The following is a 14,554-nucleotide window of genomic DNA, read 5'->3' on the forward strand; positions in this document are numbered from 1 at the left end:
CGCGCCGTCGGGTCCGGGTCGGCGCCGCAGCCGTCGCGCTGCCCCGGGGCGGTTTATTTTGGGACGCACTCCCACCACACACACCCCCGAGGTGCGGTCCGCGCCCCGCGCCCGTACCGAGCAGCGCGCCGCGGGGGGAGCGCGCAGGTACTTACGCGCGAGGGCCGCGGGGCTCGGCCCGGGCCGGGGCCGCTCGGAGCCGCTCCGGCGCTGCCCCGGGGCGTCCGGGCTTAAGAGCCGTCCGGCGGGCGCGGGACAATGGCCGGGAGGAGGGGGCCGGGGAGGGCGGCGGGAGGCGGGGAGGGGACGGGGCCGCCCGCCGCCGCTCTCCCCCGCCGGGCGCGCTCGCTCCGCCCCCCCGCGTCTGGCGTAAACCCGGCGCCGGGCTAAAAGAAACGGCGAGCTACCGGCGCCCGGGGCTGGTGGCCGCCGCGCCGCGCCTCGCCCGCGCACGGCTCGCCGGTGCCGGCGGCAGCGCCCGGCCCGGCCCGGCCCGTCCCGCCCCGCCCCGCCGCGCCATGTCGCTGAGCCCCAAGCACACGACGCCCTTCTCGGTCACCGACATCCTCAGCCCGATGGAGGAGAGCTACAAGAAGTTCGGCGGCATGGACGGGGCGGGCGGGCTGGGCGCGCCCCTCGGGCCCTACCGCCAGCCGCCGGTGCCCGCCGCCGCCGCCGTGCCGCAGCACGTCGTGGCGGGCCCCACCGGGGCGGCCGCCTACCACATGCCCCACGGCGTCTCCCAGTTCCCGCACGGCGCCGTCGGGGGCTACTGCAACGGCGGGCTGGGCAACATGGGCGAGCTGCCCGCCTACCCCGAGGGGATGCGGAGCGGCGCGGCGGCGGGCGGCGGCTGGTACGGGGCCGGCGGCGACCCCCGCTACTCCAGCAGTAAGTGCGGGCGCGGGGCGGCGGGCGAGGGCGGGCGGGCGGGGGGAGCCGCGGCCCCCGACGGGGCGGCCGCCGGCGCTGAGCCGCCTGTCCCGCTCAGTCTCCAGGTTCATGGGCCCGTCGGCGGGGATGAACGTGACCGGGATGGGCGGCCTGAGCGGCATCGCCGAGGGCGCCAAGGCCATCGTGCCGCTCCACGCGGCCCCGCGGAGGAAGAGGAGGGTGCTCTTCTCCCAGGCGCAGGTCTACGAGCTGGAGCGGCGCTTCAAGCAGCAGAAGTACCTGTCGGCGCCGGAGCGGGAGCACCTGGCCAGCCTCATCCACCTCACGCCCACCCAGGTGAAGATCTGGTTCCAGAACCACCGCTACAAGATGAAGCGCCAGGCCAAGGACAAGGCGGCCGCCCAGCAGCTGCACCCCGACGGCGGCCTCTGCCAGCAGCACTCGCCGCGCCGCGTCGCCGTGCCCGTGCTGGTGAAGGACGGCAAGCCCTGCCCGCCGCCGGGCAGCGGCACCCCGGCCCCCGGGCAGCCCGCCCCCCCGCCCGCCGCCGCCTCCGCCGGGGCGCTGCCCGCCGCCGGCCCCGCCGCCCACCCGCACCCCGGCTCGCTGGGGCAGGCGGCCGACCTGGAGGAGCTCTCGCCCAGCCCGCCGGCGCTGCACGGCCAGGTGCCCGCCCTGGCCCCCATGGACTCGGCCGGCGTCGACTACAACGGCGGCATGGTCAGCCCCAACCTGCTCTACGGCAGGACGTGGTAATCCCCCCCCGCGCCCCGCCCCGCCCCGGCGTCGCCCCCGCCCTCCGGGACCGGACCCTCCCGGCCCCGACGGCCGCCCCGGCCCGGCGGCCCCGGCCTGCGGGGAGCCCCGACGGCCGCCCGTGGGCCGCCGCCTCCCCGCCTCGTCGGCGGCGCCCCCCGCCCTCCGGCCTCGCTTCGTTATTTGTAGCCTTCCCGGGTTGTGGAGACTCGGACCCGAAGGCAGAGCCGCAGCGGGGCGGGCGGCCCAGTGCGCGCACACGCGTGGGCGCAGGGCTGCGGGCGCGTGTCCCCGCGTGTGCGTGTCCCGGCGTGTGCGCGCGCGTTCGTGGCTCCGTGTCCCGTCCGCCTTCGGGCCGCCGGGGCCCGCCCGGGAGAGCCGCCCCGACGGGGCGCCCGGCCGGCGCGGGGGAGCCGGGGGGGCGGCCGGGGGGGCGCGGGGCTCCGCTCCCGGCCCGGCCCCGCTCTCCGGCGGCAGAGCGCCGGCAGCCGAACCCCGCGGCACCCGGGAGCCCGCACCGGTGCGCGTATACCTTTACAGCCCCACTGAACGCGAACAATAAATCTTCTGAAGTGCAACTTATCTCGGCAGAATTAATTTTACAAGGGTGCCCCTGAAGTGCAATTTCATTATTATTTGATTGAAGGTAAATTGAGTTGTAACTGAAGGTCGAGGAGGCGGCGGGCGGCCGCTGCCTCTTGGAGGACGGGGAGCGCCGGGGAGCGGCTGGAGCGAGAGGCAGACCGAGGCCAAGCCCGGCAGCGGCGGAGGGCGCTGCGGCGGAAGAGCTCCGGGGCGCCGGGGCTGCGATTTAAGGGGGAAAACCGGTTTTATCGTTATTATTAATTATCGCTTAGTGAATGAACGTACGCGCGCGGACACGGTGCGCGTCCCGCGCAACCGCCGCAAGCGCCGGCGCTTCGCTCCGCGTCCGACGAGCTGCAGAGATCACCGAGACCCCCGTAATTCCCGGGCCCCCGCCCGGGGCTGGACCCCGCTTCCCCGCCGGGCGAGGGCGGGATCGGGCCCCGCGGGATCGGGTCCCGGGGCCGCCGGGCTGGAGGAGGAACGACGGAGAGCGGTGGGACGGGTCGGGGCGGCGGGGTCTGTCCCCTCGCCTCTTCCCCGAGGAAAGCCAGCACACCGGGAAACGCTTCTCGGAAGTTTCCGGCAATTTTTCTTTCTTTTTTTTTTTTTTTTACAATAAAAGGAAACGTTGTTCTCAAGAATCGGCTGCTTCGTTCTCGGCGTACCGACGGCTGCGGTTTGACCGCCCCTGGACAAGCCCCCAGACCCCGTTTTTCCGCCTCCCTCTCAGCCGCCGAGGGGATTTCGTTCCGCGCCCCCCCCCCCCCGCCCCGGCTCCGCCATCCTCGGGGGGTCCGCTGGACCCCGGCCCCCCCGGGGCTTCCCCGGCCTCGGGCACCGCCGGGGCTCCGCGCCGCTCCCGGCTGCGCCGAGAAGGAACGACTCGGGGGCGGAAAACAGGGAATTCGGTCGCTGCGAGCCCAGGGGCCGGCTCCCGGCCCCCTTCCCAAGGGCCGTCCCGGGGGCCGGGAGGGAAAAGGGGGCGCCCCCCCCCCCCCCCCCCCGTTCCCCTCCCGGCTGCCGCCGCACGGGACCGCGCCCTCGGGGGACGGCGCGATGCGCGGGGACCCCCGCGGCTCCCCCCCTTCCACGGCCCGGCTCGCACGGAGCGTTTCTCGCCGCTGGCCCCCCCGGGGGGCGGCTCGCAGGCCGGGGATGGCCCTTGGGAAGGGGATGGGTCCGAGCCCGGCGGGGTGAGTGAGCCCCCCTCCAACCCCGCTAACGCAGGGTGGGACTGACTGACTCTTCAGCTGGGCTCCGGCTTGGGAAGCGTCCCTCTGGAGGGAGGTGGAGCAGTGTCAGGACTGCCGCGGGGACCCTGCTCCCGAGGCCCAGCCCGAGCATCCCAGCGGCTCCGGGGGCTGGAGCGCCCTGGGGGGCCGCATCTCCCGGGGCCGAGGGCAGGCTCCGCTCGGGAAGGCCAGCCAGCTTGGAGACTGGCGGGCGTCAGCCAAGGGGGAGAAGAGCTGGGCAAGGGGCAGCCTGCAGGGACAAGCTCTTCCCAAAGCGGCCCCCCCGAATGTTCATCCGGCCCCGTTTTCACACCCCCCACCCCCAAAGAGGGGGAGCGAGGGACAAAAGACCACTTGCACCCCGGGTTCATCCTCGGGAGCAGAGGGCACCTTCCGCGGTGTAAGGATGAGCCACCCCACTCCTTCCTCCAGCCTCGCGCTCAACTACCGCATTTGCATGAAAATTCACGTTTGCTGCTGGTTTTGTTCTGCTGGAAAAGCAAAATTACTTTTTTGAGACCCAAATATTTTCCCGGCGAGGGAGAAGGCCCTTGGCAGGGGCTGATGGCGTTTCCCAGCTCCGGGGAGGGCGGCAACTCTTTGCATTACAATGAAGGATTCTGCTCCACCCTCAATCACTTGAAAATAATGAATCCAGTTTCATGATTTCTTCCTCCCAAGGTTACAGTGGTCTGGTCTTTTTCCTCGTTGCTGGTGATTAACATCTGGGCCCTCCAAGGAAGGGGCTGAACCACTACTCACGGGAGCGCCGTGCCTTGCGACCTCGCGTAGGGGCGACAGCAAAGCGCTGAAGTTTGCTGATGTGTACGATACATGTCTTTAATGGGAAAGTGCAGGTGTGGCACAATAGAAAAATGTTGTATTAGCATTAACGCTGCTCATTTAAGGGGACGCTCTCGTCATTGTTTTTGATTAAACAAAGATTTTAAATGCCATTGTAGAGGCTGCGGGGAATTATTTTCCAAGAAATTAATAAACGTGTGTGCACAGAGGTATAGATAAAAGATACAGACATGTTCTGGAGGGGGTTGGAAATAAACCACTCAATACTGCTCAGAATTTCAAAACCACTTTATAAAGCAAATAAAAATATTTACTGATTTGGTACACTCACACGGAAAATCCCTAGAAAGAGTGCTAAAAATGAATGGAAACTCTGTACTTCGCGGCTATTTTAAATTATATATCAAAACAGACAAATACACCTTCCGTGCTTGTTTATGTTACAATAACAAAGTCAAAAACAGGCACAAGTTGTAAAAGTTGAAATGTTTTACTTCAAAGTCCAAAAAAACCTCCTCTCTGTGAGAAATTCAAGGAAGCATCTGACAAGGAATAGCGACAGTCGTGTCTTTAAACACCGTGCTCCGCAGGCTGCCTGCTGTGTCTTCCCCAGGAGTTAATAAAATCCGATTTCTATGCATTCTTTAAAACTCCGTGTCTGTTTTCAGGCTCTTATGTGTGAAGTAAAGGATGTTTGGAGTTCAGATTGACAGGCGCAGCTAAGCACAGCTTGTATACGTAATAAAGACAAACAGCACTCCTACCTCATCAAATGTCTCACAGGCAAATTAGCAAGTCTAGTTTACTCGTATTTTGCAATACGCTATTTCCAAGCGACATAGCCCCCCCAAAAAAATAATGTTTGGTAAGAAATGTGCACATTTAAAACAAGTATCATAGTTTAAAAACTACAGGGATGTTTCTTAAGGATTCCATCTTTCCCCCCCAATTAATAAAAGAACAAAAAACCCGGACATTTTCTATACTTAAAAAAAAAAAAAAAAGAAAGAGTCAAGAGCTAATTCCAGCTGTATCTTCCTGAGGGAGGTGGTAGCGGGTAGGGCCTCCCGGGGCCATATGCCTACAAACAAACAAAAGCAAGCATTTATTTTTTGGATTAACATCACAGTAAACAAGTTCGCCGAGCTCCAGGCGCCATACAGAAATGAAACAATACATCCTTTGCACAGAAAGGTACCACAGGCAGAGCTGAACGTCTCCCAGCGGCGTTTGCAGACGCTCTCCCGAAAACACAAGCTTTAACTTCCACCAAGGGGGAGCGGTTCCGTACAGCACCAGCTGTACCGTGGCAGGAGCAGCGCTCCTCCATCAGAAATAAATTCGCCAAAAGACAGCACTGACGACAAGTTACTTCTGAGCTCTAACACCTCTGCACATAGCAAAGAGCTACTGAATGTTAAAGGCACATGCATACATACACACACACACCTGAAGGGCAGTTTTGAAATGCAGATTTAATTCCTACAGAAACGTGGGCTTTGCAGTATGTACGCTTACGCTTTTACGCAGAGTAATGCTGTAAATGTAATTCCTGTGGAGTAACTATTTATCAGTTTGAGATGCATGATGCCTGTATGTTGTATAGCAGGATTGGTCAGGTTTATTTTTTTTTAGAGGAAAAAAAGAATTTCCCTCAACTACCAGCTTTCTGTTCTAGTTGTAAGCAATCTTATGCTAAAGCAAGACAGACATTTTTACAGATAAGTATTTTAAGGGAAAAAAAAAATTGCATTTGTTACAGAAGCAGCATTTTTCAGCACTCATTCATTTTAAATAATGATGCCTAAATCCCACCTTGGAACTCACTGGAAATTAGACATTCTTGTGTTTAAATTTAGATGAGGCATTCTGTACATCAGCTATCCAGTGAAAAATCTGTTGAAAAGTTTCATAAAAAGTCCCCTTGAAACATTTGAAATTATTTCAAAACCTGATATATTGCAGAGGCCAGAAAGTTAATTAAATGTGATGCACTAACGGCAGCTATAGGGCTTTGTTTGTTTCTTACTCAGGAGGTTTTGTTGGTGGGTAGGGGAAGAGGGGCTTCCTTTCATTTCTTTAAGAGGGAAACCCACCTTCGCCCTCTCCTTCGGGGGCTCGGAGATAACCACGGACACTGAAGAGACTGCGAGCGAACCTGTGAGAGGGGAGGTTTGCCTCAGCCTGCTTGTGTCAGGCAATCAGAAGACTTTTCAACAGAAACCGATTCGTTACACCCTGGTTTTAGAGGGCTCTGACAGAGACCCGCAGAATACGCTGATCCCACTATCAGGAAGGTTTTATGTTTGTTTTCGGGTTTGATTGTAATCAACTAAAAAAGGAAACAAGTTGACTATATCCCTCGAAAAATCCTTCCAGCTACGCAAATAGCGGCAATCCCTGTACAGAACTACAATGTAGAGCTCTTGTAACAGCCGCACAAGACATTTATCTGGACATTCAGTTGTGTATTACTACAGACTAAAATAAAAACGTCAACCACCTGCACAGCATGACCAAGTTTATTCTTTAGTTTTCTGGAACAGCTGGAAGACACCGACAAATACCCACTACCACAGAGCAACCCATATCCATGGCAGTTGCATTAATTTTGTAAGCACTTTGTAGCAGCACGTTTATTAACCTCTTCAGACCATGTTCTGTATGCTGTAAAAAAAGAATTCAGAGGTGAAAGGGACCAAAGATAATTATTTATGCTGCTATGTGTCACCACTTCCACTTGAATCCCTTTTCAAGGCTTTAAAGCTTTGAAATTTACAGGCAGCAATGCTAGATTCAATTATTGGTTTTGCACCCTAAACCCTTTAAGGTAGCTTCTAATTTTACTCCAGTGCTGTCGGCCCGAGGAAATAATGACATCTGAAAGTTCATTTTAAAATTACAAAAAAAACAAAAAAAAAGGAAAAAGGGCAGCCAAAATTTAAAAGGAGATAAAAACCAGTTGGAAAGCAACACAACTGCAAAGGAAATTTTTTAAGGAAGCAAATTTACCTGAGCGGAAAGATTTGTCCTTAATAACCATCACGTATGTGAATGCAAATAAAACCACTGTCACCACCCAGTTTTAACTTTGTTTCATGATAAAGCAGACACGGCCCGTGCTAGTGACAGGTGAATTATGTTTTGGGCAAGGCTACAATATTACCAAACAGCAATATGCCTCCTATTTAATCATTCAGGTGGCCAACAGCTGGAGAGCTGCGAGGGCAGAGGTTTTGTGTCAGCACCAGGCTGCAGATGCCCACGATGCTCTGAGACCCCACAGTTCCGAGACAGCTTTCCAAACATGAACTAACAGGGAATGCCCTCCCTGAGCCCACGCTGCAGCCATTTCTGGAAGACAATTCCAGTTCACCTTTGTGATTCCAGCTGTAGCTTTTACACTGGAAGATTTAAAGTCGGGAATGAACTAGTTTAAGCACTGATTCCTTTTGCAAATACATCCACCTACGCTACCCAGGGTAAAGGGTGAAGCAGAGTATGGTGTAGCAGACAGACTTTTTTCAAGTATCTCTTGAAAGTATCTCTCCAGCCCTAATTAAATACCACCCAGATTCCACCAGCATCAAAATCCTCCACTGATTTTTCTACATTATTACAGCAGCCCGTTACAGATTAGTGCAATTACGCATTTACTCCTTTGTCTCCAGTGTTTTGGGTAAACCTGTATAACAAAAAATGAAAGATTTTTGAAAACTGATCCTATCAATACACTTCATCCAAATTTGAAATATATTTACAAAAACACTGGGGACTAGTTGAGCAGCACAGCCAGGATTCAAGTCCCACTGCTTCCCCATTACACCTAACGTGATCATAAACCACGCTGTCTCATTTTGCTTACAGCCAAAACCAGTCCTGGAAAGATCTGTACTGGTAATGCTTCCCCACTATACTTGGAGCAAGAGTGCACGGTGGCATACTTGCCTCTTTTTCCCCGTTTCTTGCTGCAACACCAATATGACAACCGAACAAGCTAAAGACAAGTCTTACTCCAGTCTTAAAAGCCTCTGCACTAAAAACGCGTCAGGGTGGGAGTCGGGGGGGTGGGGGGGAGAAGGAGGTCTCACTGCTGCTAACAAGGGTTCAGCTGAACAAGAGTTTAAGAGTTGGGAGCGCTGGGGCAGACTGCTTGCTGGCTATAGATCTTTTCAGCAGCACCATGTAATCCTGCAGTCGGCAGACAATGCTGAGGACGGTATTAACAGCTCACAGGCTGTTTCTGCTGGGCTTTGGTCCTGACAAGCTGAACCAGACAGAGAAGCGCACAGCACTCTGCAAAAAGCTTCCAGAGCAAAGGCCAAAGGCTCTTCTCTTACAAACTTGGTTTGACAGTACGTGTTTTTATTGTGTTAGCTGCCTCAAAACCCCCACACCAGAGCCGTGTCATGGTCCAAAAGTGGTTGTGATATAGTGCTACCTGAGCCTACCAACCAGAAAAGAAAAACATAAAGCAGACAAAGAATCGGAGAAGTGGTAAAAATGCTGCAGGAAGACTTTCACATATGCTGTATGACATTACAATTTAAATGGATCGTACTTGCAGTCCCTACTGTATAAGCAAAGGAGACTAGGATATTACCCAATACACACGCTGCAGGACAGAATTTGTACCTACGTGAAATGACTATATGCTGCCAACAGCATGGAGAAACAGTCCCAGAAATCAAACACCAAATTTGACTGTGTTTGTCCCATACCGCGTACACAAATGTTTGCGTACTGGGGAGATGGGCAGACTGGGAAGAAAAGAAAAACCAAGAGCGTACACTAAAAAGTGACTTGTCTTGAGCACACTTCTAAGAGGTAGCTGAACCAGGTCCCTTTCAGAAGGCAAAATACAAACAGTTTGTGCCTTAGTTTCCATATAAAGGATTGGGAAATAGTGCTGTTACCAAGCAGCTGAGCGCTTTTCCTCTTTCCCTGTTACTGGTCAGTAACCTTCCCACAGCTGAGTAATAGTTCTGACTTACCAAAACAGCAACGGAACTATAAGTTTAATATAGATATCTGAAATTTATTTTAAACTAGTATATAGGATTGTAAATAGTCATATTTCTAGCACAAGAGTATATGCAGATTATGGTTTTACTGGGCACATACACAAAGAAAATCACATAAGCAAAATCACCTGGTGCTTTCAAGAAGCATTTTCATTCTGTGGCATTTTCATAAACTGATAGCAAAAGTCACCTATAATTTTGGATGAGGTTCTTCTATCACGTTCACTTGTTTTCATTTAACCACACAAAGCTATTTTCACATGTACTTTTCACAGACATGTTTATTTCTCTGGCTACTAGAACCTAACATTTGCATTAAAGTAGCTTTTCAGCTGAGAGAAAACCAATAAACATTCAAGGGGAAAAATTAATGAAGTCGTAAGAATCTACATTTTAAACATACTGTGGAGAAACCCTTCTATATCCAAAATGGGTAGCTGATAGATTTCCTTACAGAAAATGAAGGCTCTGGTTGAAATACTTGCCTTCAGATTATGTTTTCTCAGGCTGCAAGAAGTGTGCGACTTAGTAGCATGTTTGATTTACTTTTAACGAAAAGCAGTGGCGGCACAGTCACGGCATGGGCCTTTTGCCAGGGGTACACACGGAGGGGCTGGACAAGGCCGGGAAGCTTACCTGTCAGTGCTTTCACTGGTGACACAGCTACTGGGCTAAAACCAGCTCAGGAACGCCTACCTATGCTGCATTCACTCTCCACAGCCACACACGAAGGAAGCCTTATGCAGGAGGAGAACAAAGTGTGCAAAATGGGGCAAGGTTTTCCTACCTGTCTTCCCCTGTCCATCCGATCTTCAGGTCTCTGTGGGTAACTCATTGGTCCACCCAGCCCCTGGTACTGATTTGGCTGGTACTGGTTTTGGGATTGCAGCATGCGGTTCCAGGCAAGAAGAGGAGCAGCCCCAGCAGTCCTGTGTAAAGAAGAAACACACTGCAGCATGAACTAAGCTGCTAGAAAGAGTTTCACACCACAAAATCCAAATTTCTGTAGTCTCGTATGATAAATGATTCGATTTGTCTCAGAGTTAAACACTGTCACACCCAGCTATGCCTGCAGCAGTATTGCAGATGGCCAAGTTGTAGAGATAAATCAGGGAGGGAGGAATATCTTCCAAGATTCTCCTACCAAAAGGACACATTTGCTTACTGCTTCCTTCATCACAGCTTGAAAGCTACAGAACCAGGTACTACCACAAGCAGCAAATTCAATTTTACAAAACAGATTTTTCAAATTCCATGGAAGGATTCTGTCCATCTTTTATTTTAGGGGCAAATTTGCCAATTCATCCGCACTGGTCTTGAACACAGATTAAAACTCAGATATCACCAAATTAGCTAAACGTAACACACCATCCAAAGAGTAAACATGTGTGATACAGGAGAATGAGGCTTTCTTTTCTAAATGTCCAGACTCTTTCTGGGAGTCCATTCTTTCTAGTTAATTGCAGGTTGCAAATGAATTCTTACTGCGAGTATTCTGAATCTAGGGTAGGGGCCTTGGCTGCTTTTTCCCATCCATTATTCTGCTCAATATGTCAGAAGGTCTGATCGGGAAGAAACCTTTTCAAGTTCTATTGATGCCGTTTTCAATTGACCACGGTGACCTAGCAACATAAGCACTAATTGGCATGGACTGACTGACATTTGGTGTACAGTTTATATGGGAACACAAATTCAACATCCATTATAACCTAGTTTGCCATCCTAGATTACTAACAGCAAGAAATGTTTAAATTGCCTTCAAGTACCTATTCTAACATTACAATTATAAAGCAACAGGTATAATACATCAAATCACTGTTTGATTAAAAATATTTAGAAAAATTATACAGCCACGATTTAGTCTTTAAAGCTGAGCACGGGTAAGGGTACAATTCCTTACAGAATTCATAGTAGTTATGTTCTGCAGTACAATATATTGTTGTAAAGGAAAAACATTGGATAGCCGAGACAGTTAATCTTTTCTGACCCCTGTTTAAGAGACAATCAGCTGAACAGTGTGCGGCCAGCCTGCTGAGAGACAGGAATAGCAGAGAGCATGAGCAGTGCATTTCACATTTACCTGCCCACACCACTGAGCTGAAAGTTACTTCGCACATCCTCAAAGAGCCTCTGCCTAGCTTTGCTGGATTAAATTGGCAAGACTTCACCCTCGGAGGAGTAACCCTACCCAGAGGCTGATATATTCTTTCAAACGCACATGCAGTTCAGGGAGGAGGTATGACTTTCGTTGACCAAGGGAGGATTCACAGCCAGCTGTACAATGTTGGGCAAACTGAGCTTTGAGCAACTGAGGAAGCGATGCTGGGAGAAGAAGGACTTAAGTAACACACATTTCACCAACTGGTACAGAGGCAAAGTTGGAATCAAGACAGGTAAACATAAGATTAAAATGAATGAAAAACAGGCATTTTGGAGGGGATAGCTTTCTGCTTTTGGATGCAAATTGCTCTTGGTTTCACACTAAAGCCTGCAAGACATCTGCTCCACCTGGTCCGATTAAGACTTGCCTGAATTTTACAAAGGCAAGAGAAACTCCTACCATCTCCAGAAATGAAGTAACTTGATTCCCATTTATAAAAGTATGAGTCTTACCTGATAAATATGCAATTGGTAAATACAATGTGCAATACATGTACTAAAAATAAACATGCACAAAAACTAAGTAGTAATACTGAACCATGTGGTTTTATTTCTAGCTTCAGAGGTATGTGTAGAAATGCAAAATGTTATCTGAATCATTCATTAGGAGGAGCAATACTGTATTTAAAGTTAATAGCACATTACGCTTTCAGGGACTAAACACTCAGAATCAGTATTCTAAGTACGATATTCCTTTTGCTTAAGTATTTTAAGTACTAACTTCCCCCCCCCCCCACCCCACCCCTTATTCCTAGAAAACAGCAGACTCTCCAGGAAGAATACACTGCTCAGCCTTAAGGAAAACTACAGGGAGTTACCTGTATAGCCCCAGCTCTAGGACTTTCATCAACAGTCACTCTGTCTCTACAACTTTGCTAACGTACTTGTGATAAATACCCTGAGTGACTGATGATCACAGGCCAACACTTGCTACGTGCCTGGAACAGGAAAGTTTGACCCAAATTTCATTTGACAGTAATATGTATTTGGTATAGAGTTTAAACTTTCTTTTTTAATAAAGTGCTGCTTAGTGAAAAGTTGGGATATTTAACAAATGAAACACATTAACACTAATATCACTGTTATGTTGGGGCATTTTTGCTTCGAGGCCATCTGAAAGAGTGAAATTGGTGATTTTCAGTTAGAACCACTACATATTCTAGAGGATAAACCTAGTAGAAAAAGAAAAAAAAACCTAACTGTAATGCGTTTTCTGATCTTAAAGCCAGAAAAGCAGCTTACACCTTTTTGCTGCTCTTAATTTGGAGTTATGTACTATTTTTAAAAACCGGAATTTCAGATTTTCATCTGGTAAACAGAAATCAGGAAATTATAGTCCTCACAACACTTGACTTCATGTTCATCTAGTGGATGTATTAACTGGTGATTCAAATTACATGAGGGTGGAGATTTGTATGCAGCAAAGCTGTGCCTCACGGGTAACAAAAAAAAATAATTGTGCCACTTGGACTATCACATGAGTTCATTCACACTGGCAGAGTTACTCAAACGCACTATCCAGAGTTATGTCAACTTACGATTAAACTAAAGCATATGCATACAGGATAGCTAAAATACAACTTCAGGAAACTTTATACAGTAAAACATTTCTGCGTTCCAACCTCAGCCTCTGGAAATCTTCTATGAGCAGGTTAAGCAAAAGGATTTACTTAACCAGATTACAAATTTCTATCAGCCAGGAAACCAGGTAGCAAATATATACACACACACACACTACTGGGTTTTTTCTACCCAGGCCTGTGAAGCAAGAGCTACTTTAGCCCCCACTGCAATACTCTATCCCTGAAATAGCACAAAGGCTCAAAGCTTTCCTGGCCGGGACAGGGCTCCTTGCTTATCCCTTGCTTGATGTCGCAAATCACGGATATCGTAGCCTCCTGCCAACCCACTTCATCTGTAAAGGCTGGAGCAGGGGCTGGCCTCTTCCTCAATTACTTTCTTCCCGGGAGCAGAGGTGACGGAGAACCAAAATTCCTCACTGCTCTCCCCAGCAGCACCTTGTTGCTCCTGGAGCACCCGAAGCCGCAGCAGCAAGCAGGGACAGCCTTGGGGGTAGCAGTATGGGAAACTGGCAGCTCCCAGGGCATTAACTGGGAAACTGAAAACCTCTCGGGGGGGCGGGGGGGTCAGTTCAACAGGTTCAGCCATTTTTTCCTGCACCAAGCCTATCTACCTTCATGTTTCTGTTTAAACTTTTGTCGAAGTCTCCATGCTTAACTCTGTATGGCAACTAGCTCAACCATCGGCCCTAAGCATCTGTTTGATTTGTTTCCCAAATCAAGCACCTTGGCAAAATGGCGAAATGACTTATCCTCAGCACTGAAACTGGCAAGTTAGTGATTTTCACAAACCCTCAGAGATATAATAAAGCACCATCAGGGAGGGAAAGCATTGCAAATACATTGTTGTCACTCGAAAGCTAGGAGGGCATTCTCCAAGCTTCTCTAAAGCTTATTTTCTAGGTGAAGATGATACATCTTCAATTTAAAGTCACCTCAGGGGACACCAGTTTCCTCAAGTTTGGGAACTGAACAGTGAGGTCAATACCACAGCACAAGAAGCCCACTGGACAGGTTAGAAGATCGAATCACGAACACTGTTTATCTACAAAAATGCTCTGAAGTACTTGGGCAGTGTGCGGTCACTTCTAAAAATATTAGCACAAACCAAGCACAGTAACCTTATGATAGGATTCTGATTAGAAAGGTAGTCAATTTTTACAATCGTAATAAAAATGTGTATTTCAAGTGAGAAACAGAATTTCTGGCTGAAAGAAATTATTTATATGTGAATTGAGAAACTCTTCCACTTTGCAAAAACAAAACAAACAAAAAAAACCCCAGCCTGGTAAAGTGATAGAAGTATAGCATTGTGAAAGCAATGACAAATTACAGATCTGTAGCAATAGTTCACAAAATGGTACTATATAAATCGGATTTAATTAACGTGTGGGAATAGCAACTCCCATGGACAAAGTAATATTAAAGTTTGTAACGCAAGATTAATTTATAATGCAATATTCCACATTGACGTGGCACAGGACAAGGGAGCTGGACTTACTTCAATAGGGATCAA

General features: G+C 50.4%; 2 protein-coding genes across 3 annotated transcripts in view; one reads left to right on the top strand and one right to left on the bottom strand.

Moving 5' to 3' along the window:
- Positions 1-515: 515 nt before the first annotated feature.
- On the top strand, positions 516-1,650 carry NKX2-4 (NK2 homeobox 4). 2 transcript variants are annotated; one of them, XM_059828598.1, is made up of 3 exons: positions 519-891; positions 992-1,449; positions 1,510-1,650. In XM_059828598.1, the coding sequence occupies exons 1-3, from the start codon at positions 519-521 to the stop codon at positions 1,648-1,650; spliced, it is 972 nt and encodes a 323-aa protein (XP_059684581.1). The 2 variants fall into 2 exon arrangements, with proteins under 2 accessions (XP_059684582.1, XP_059684581.1); XM_059828599.1 differs by having other exon boundaries at positions 516-891; positions 992-1,650.
- Positions 1,651-4,553: 2,903 nt separating this feature from the next.
- The window catches only part of XRN2 (5'-3' exoribonuclease 2), a 49,581-nt gene continuing 39,580 nt past the window's right edge, over positions 4,554-14,554 (bottom strand). The window contains exons 29-30 of the mRNA XM_059828499.1: positions 10,086-10,227; positions 4,554-5,355 (exon numbers count right to left, since the gene is read on the bottom strand). Coding sequence (XP_059684482.1) covers positions 5,293-5,355; positions 10,086-10,227 — 205 coding nt within the window. The 3' untranslated portion in view covers positions 4,554-5,292. The remainder of the gene's footprint in view (positions 5,356-10,085; positions 10,228-14,554) is intronic.

This window comes from Gavia stellata, chromosome 23 (genome assembly GCF_030936135.1).
Source record: "Gavia stellata isolate bGavSte3 chromosome 23, bGavSte3.hap2, whole genome shotgun sequence".
Lineage (NCBI taxonomy): Eukaryota > Metazoa > Chordata > Aves > Gaviiformes > Gaviidae > Gavia > Gavia stellata.

Coding starts and splice junctions, on each gene's coding strand:
- NKX2-4 (XM_059828599.1), top strand. CDS start 519: ATGTCGCTGAGCCCCAAGCACACGACGCCCTTCTCGGTCACCGACATC. Junction 892..991: donor CGACCCCCGCTACTCCAGCA/GTAAGTGCGGGC, acceptor TGTCCCGCTCAG/TCTCCAGGTTCATGGGCCCG.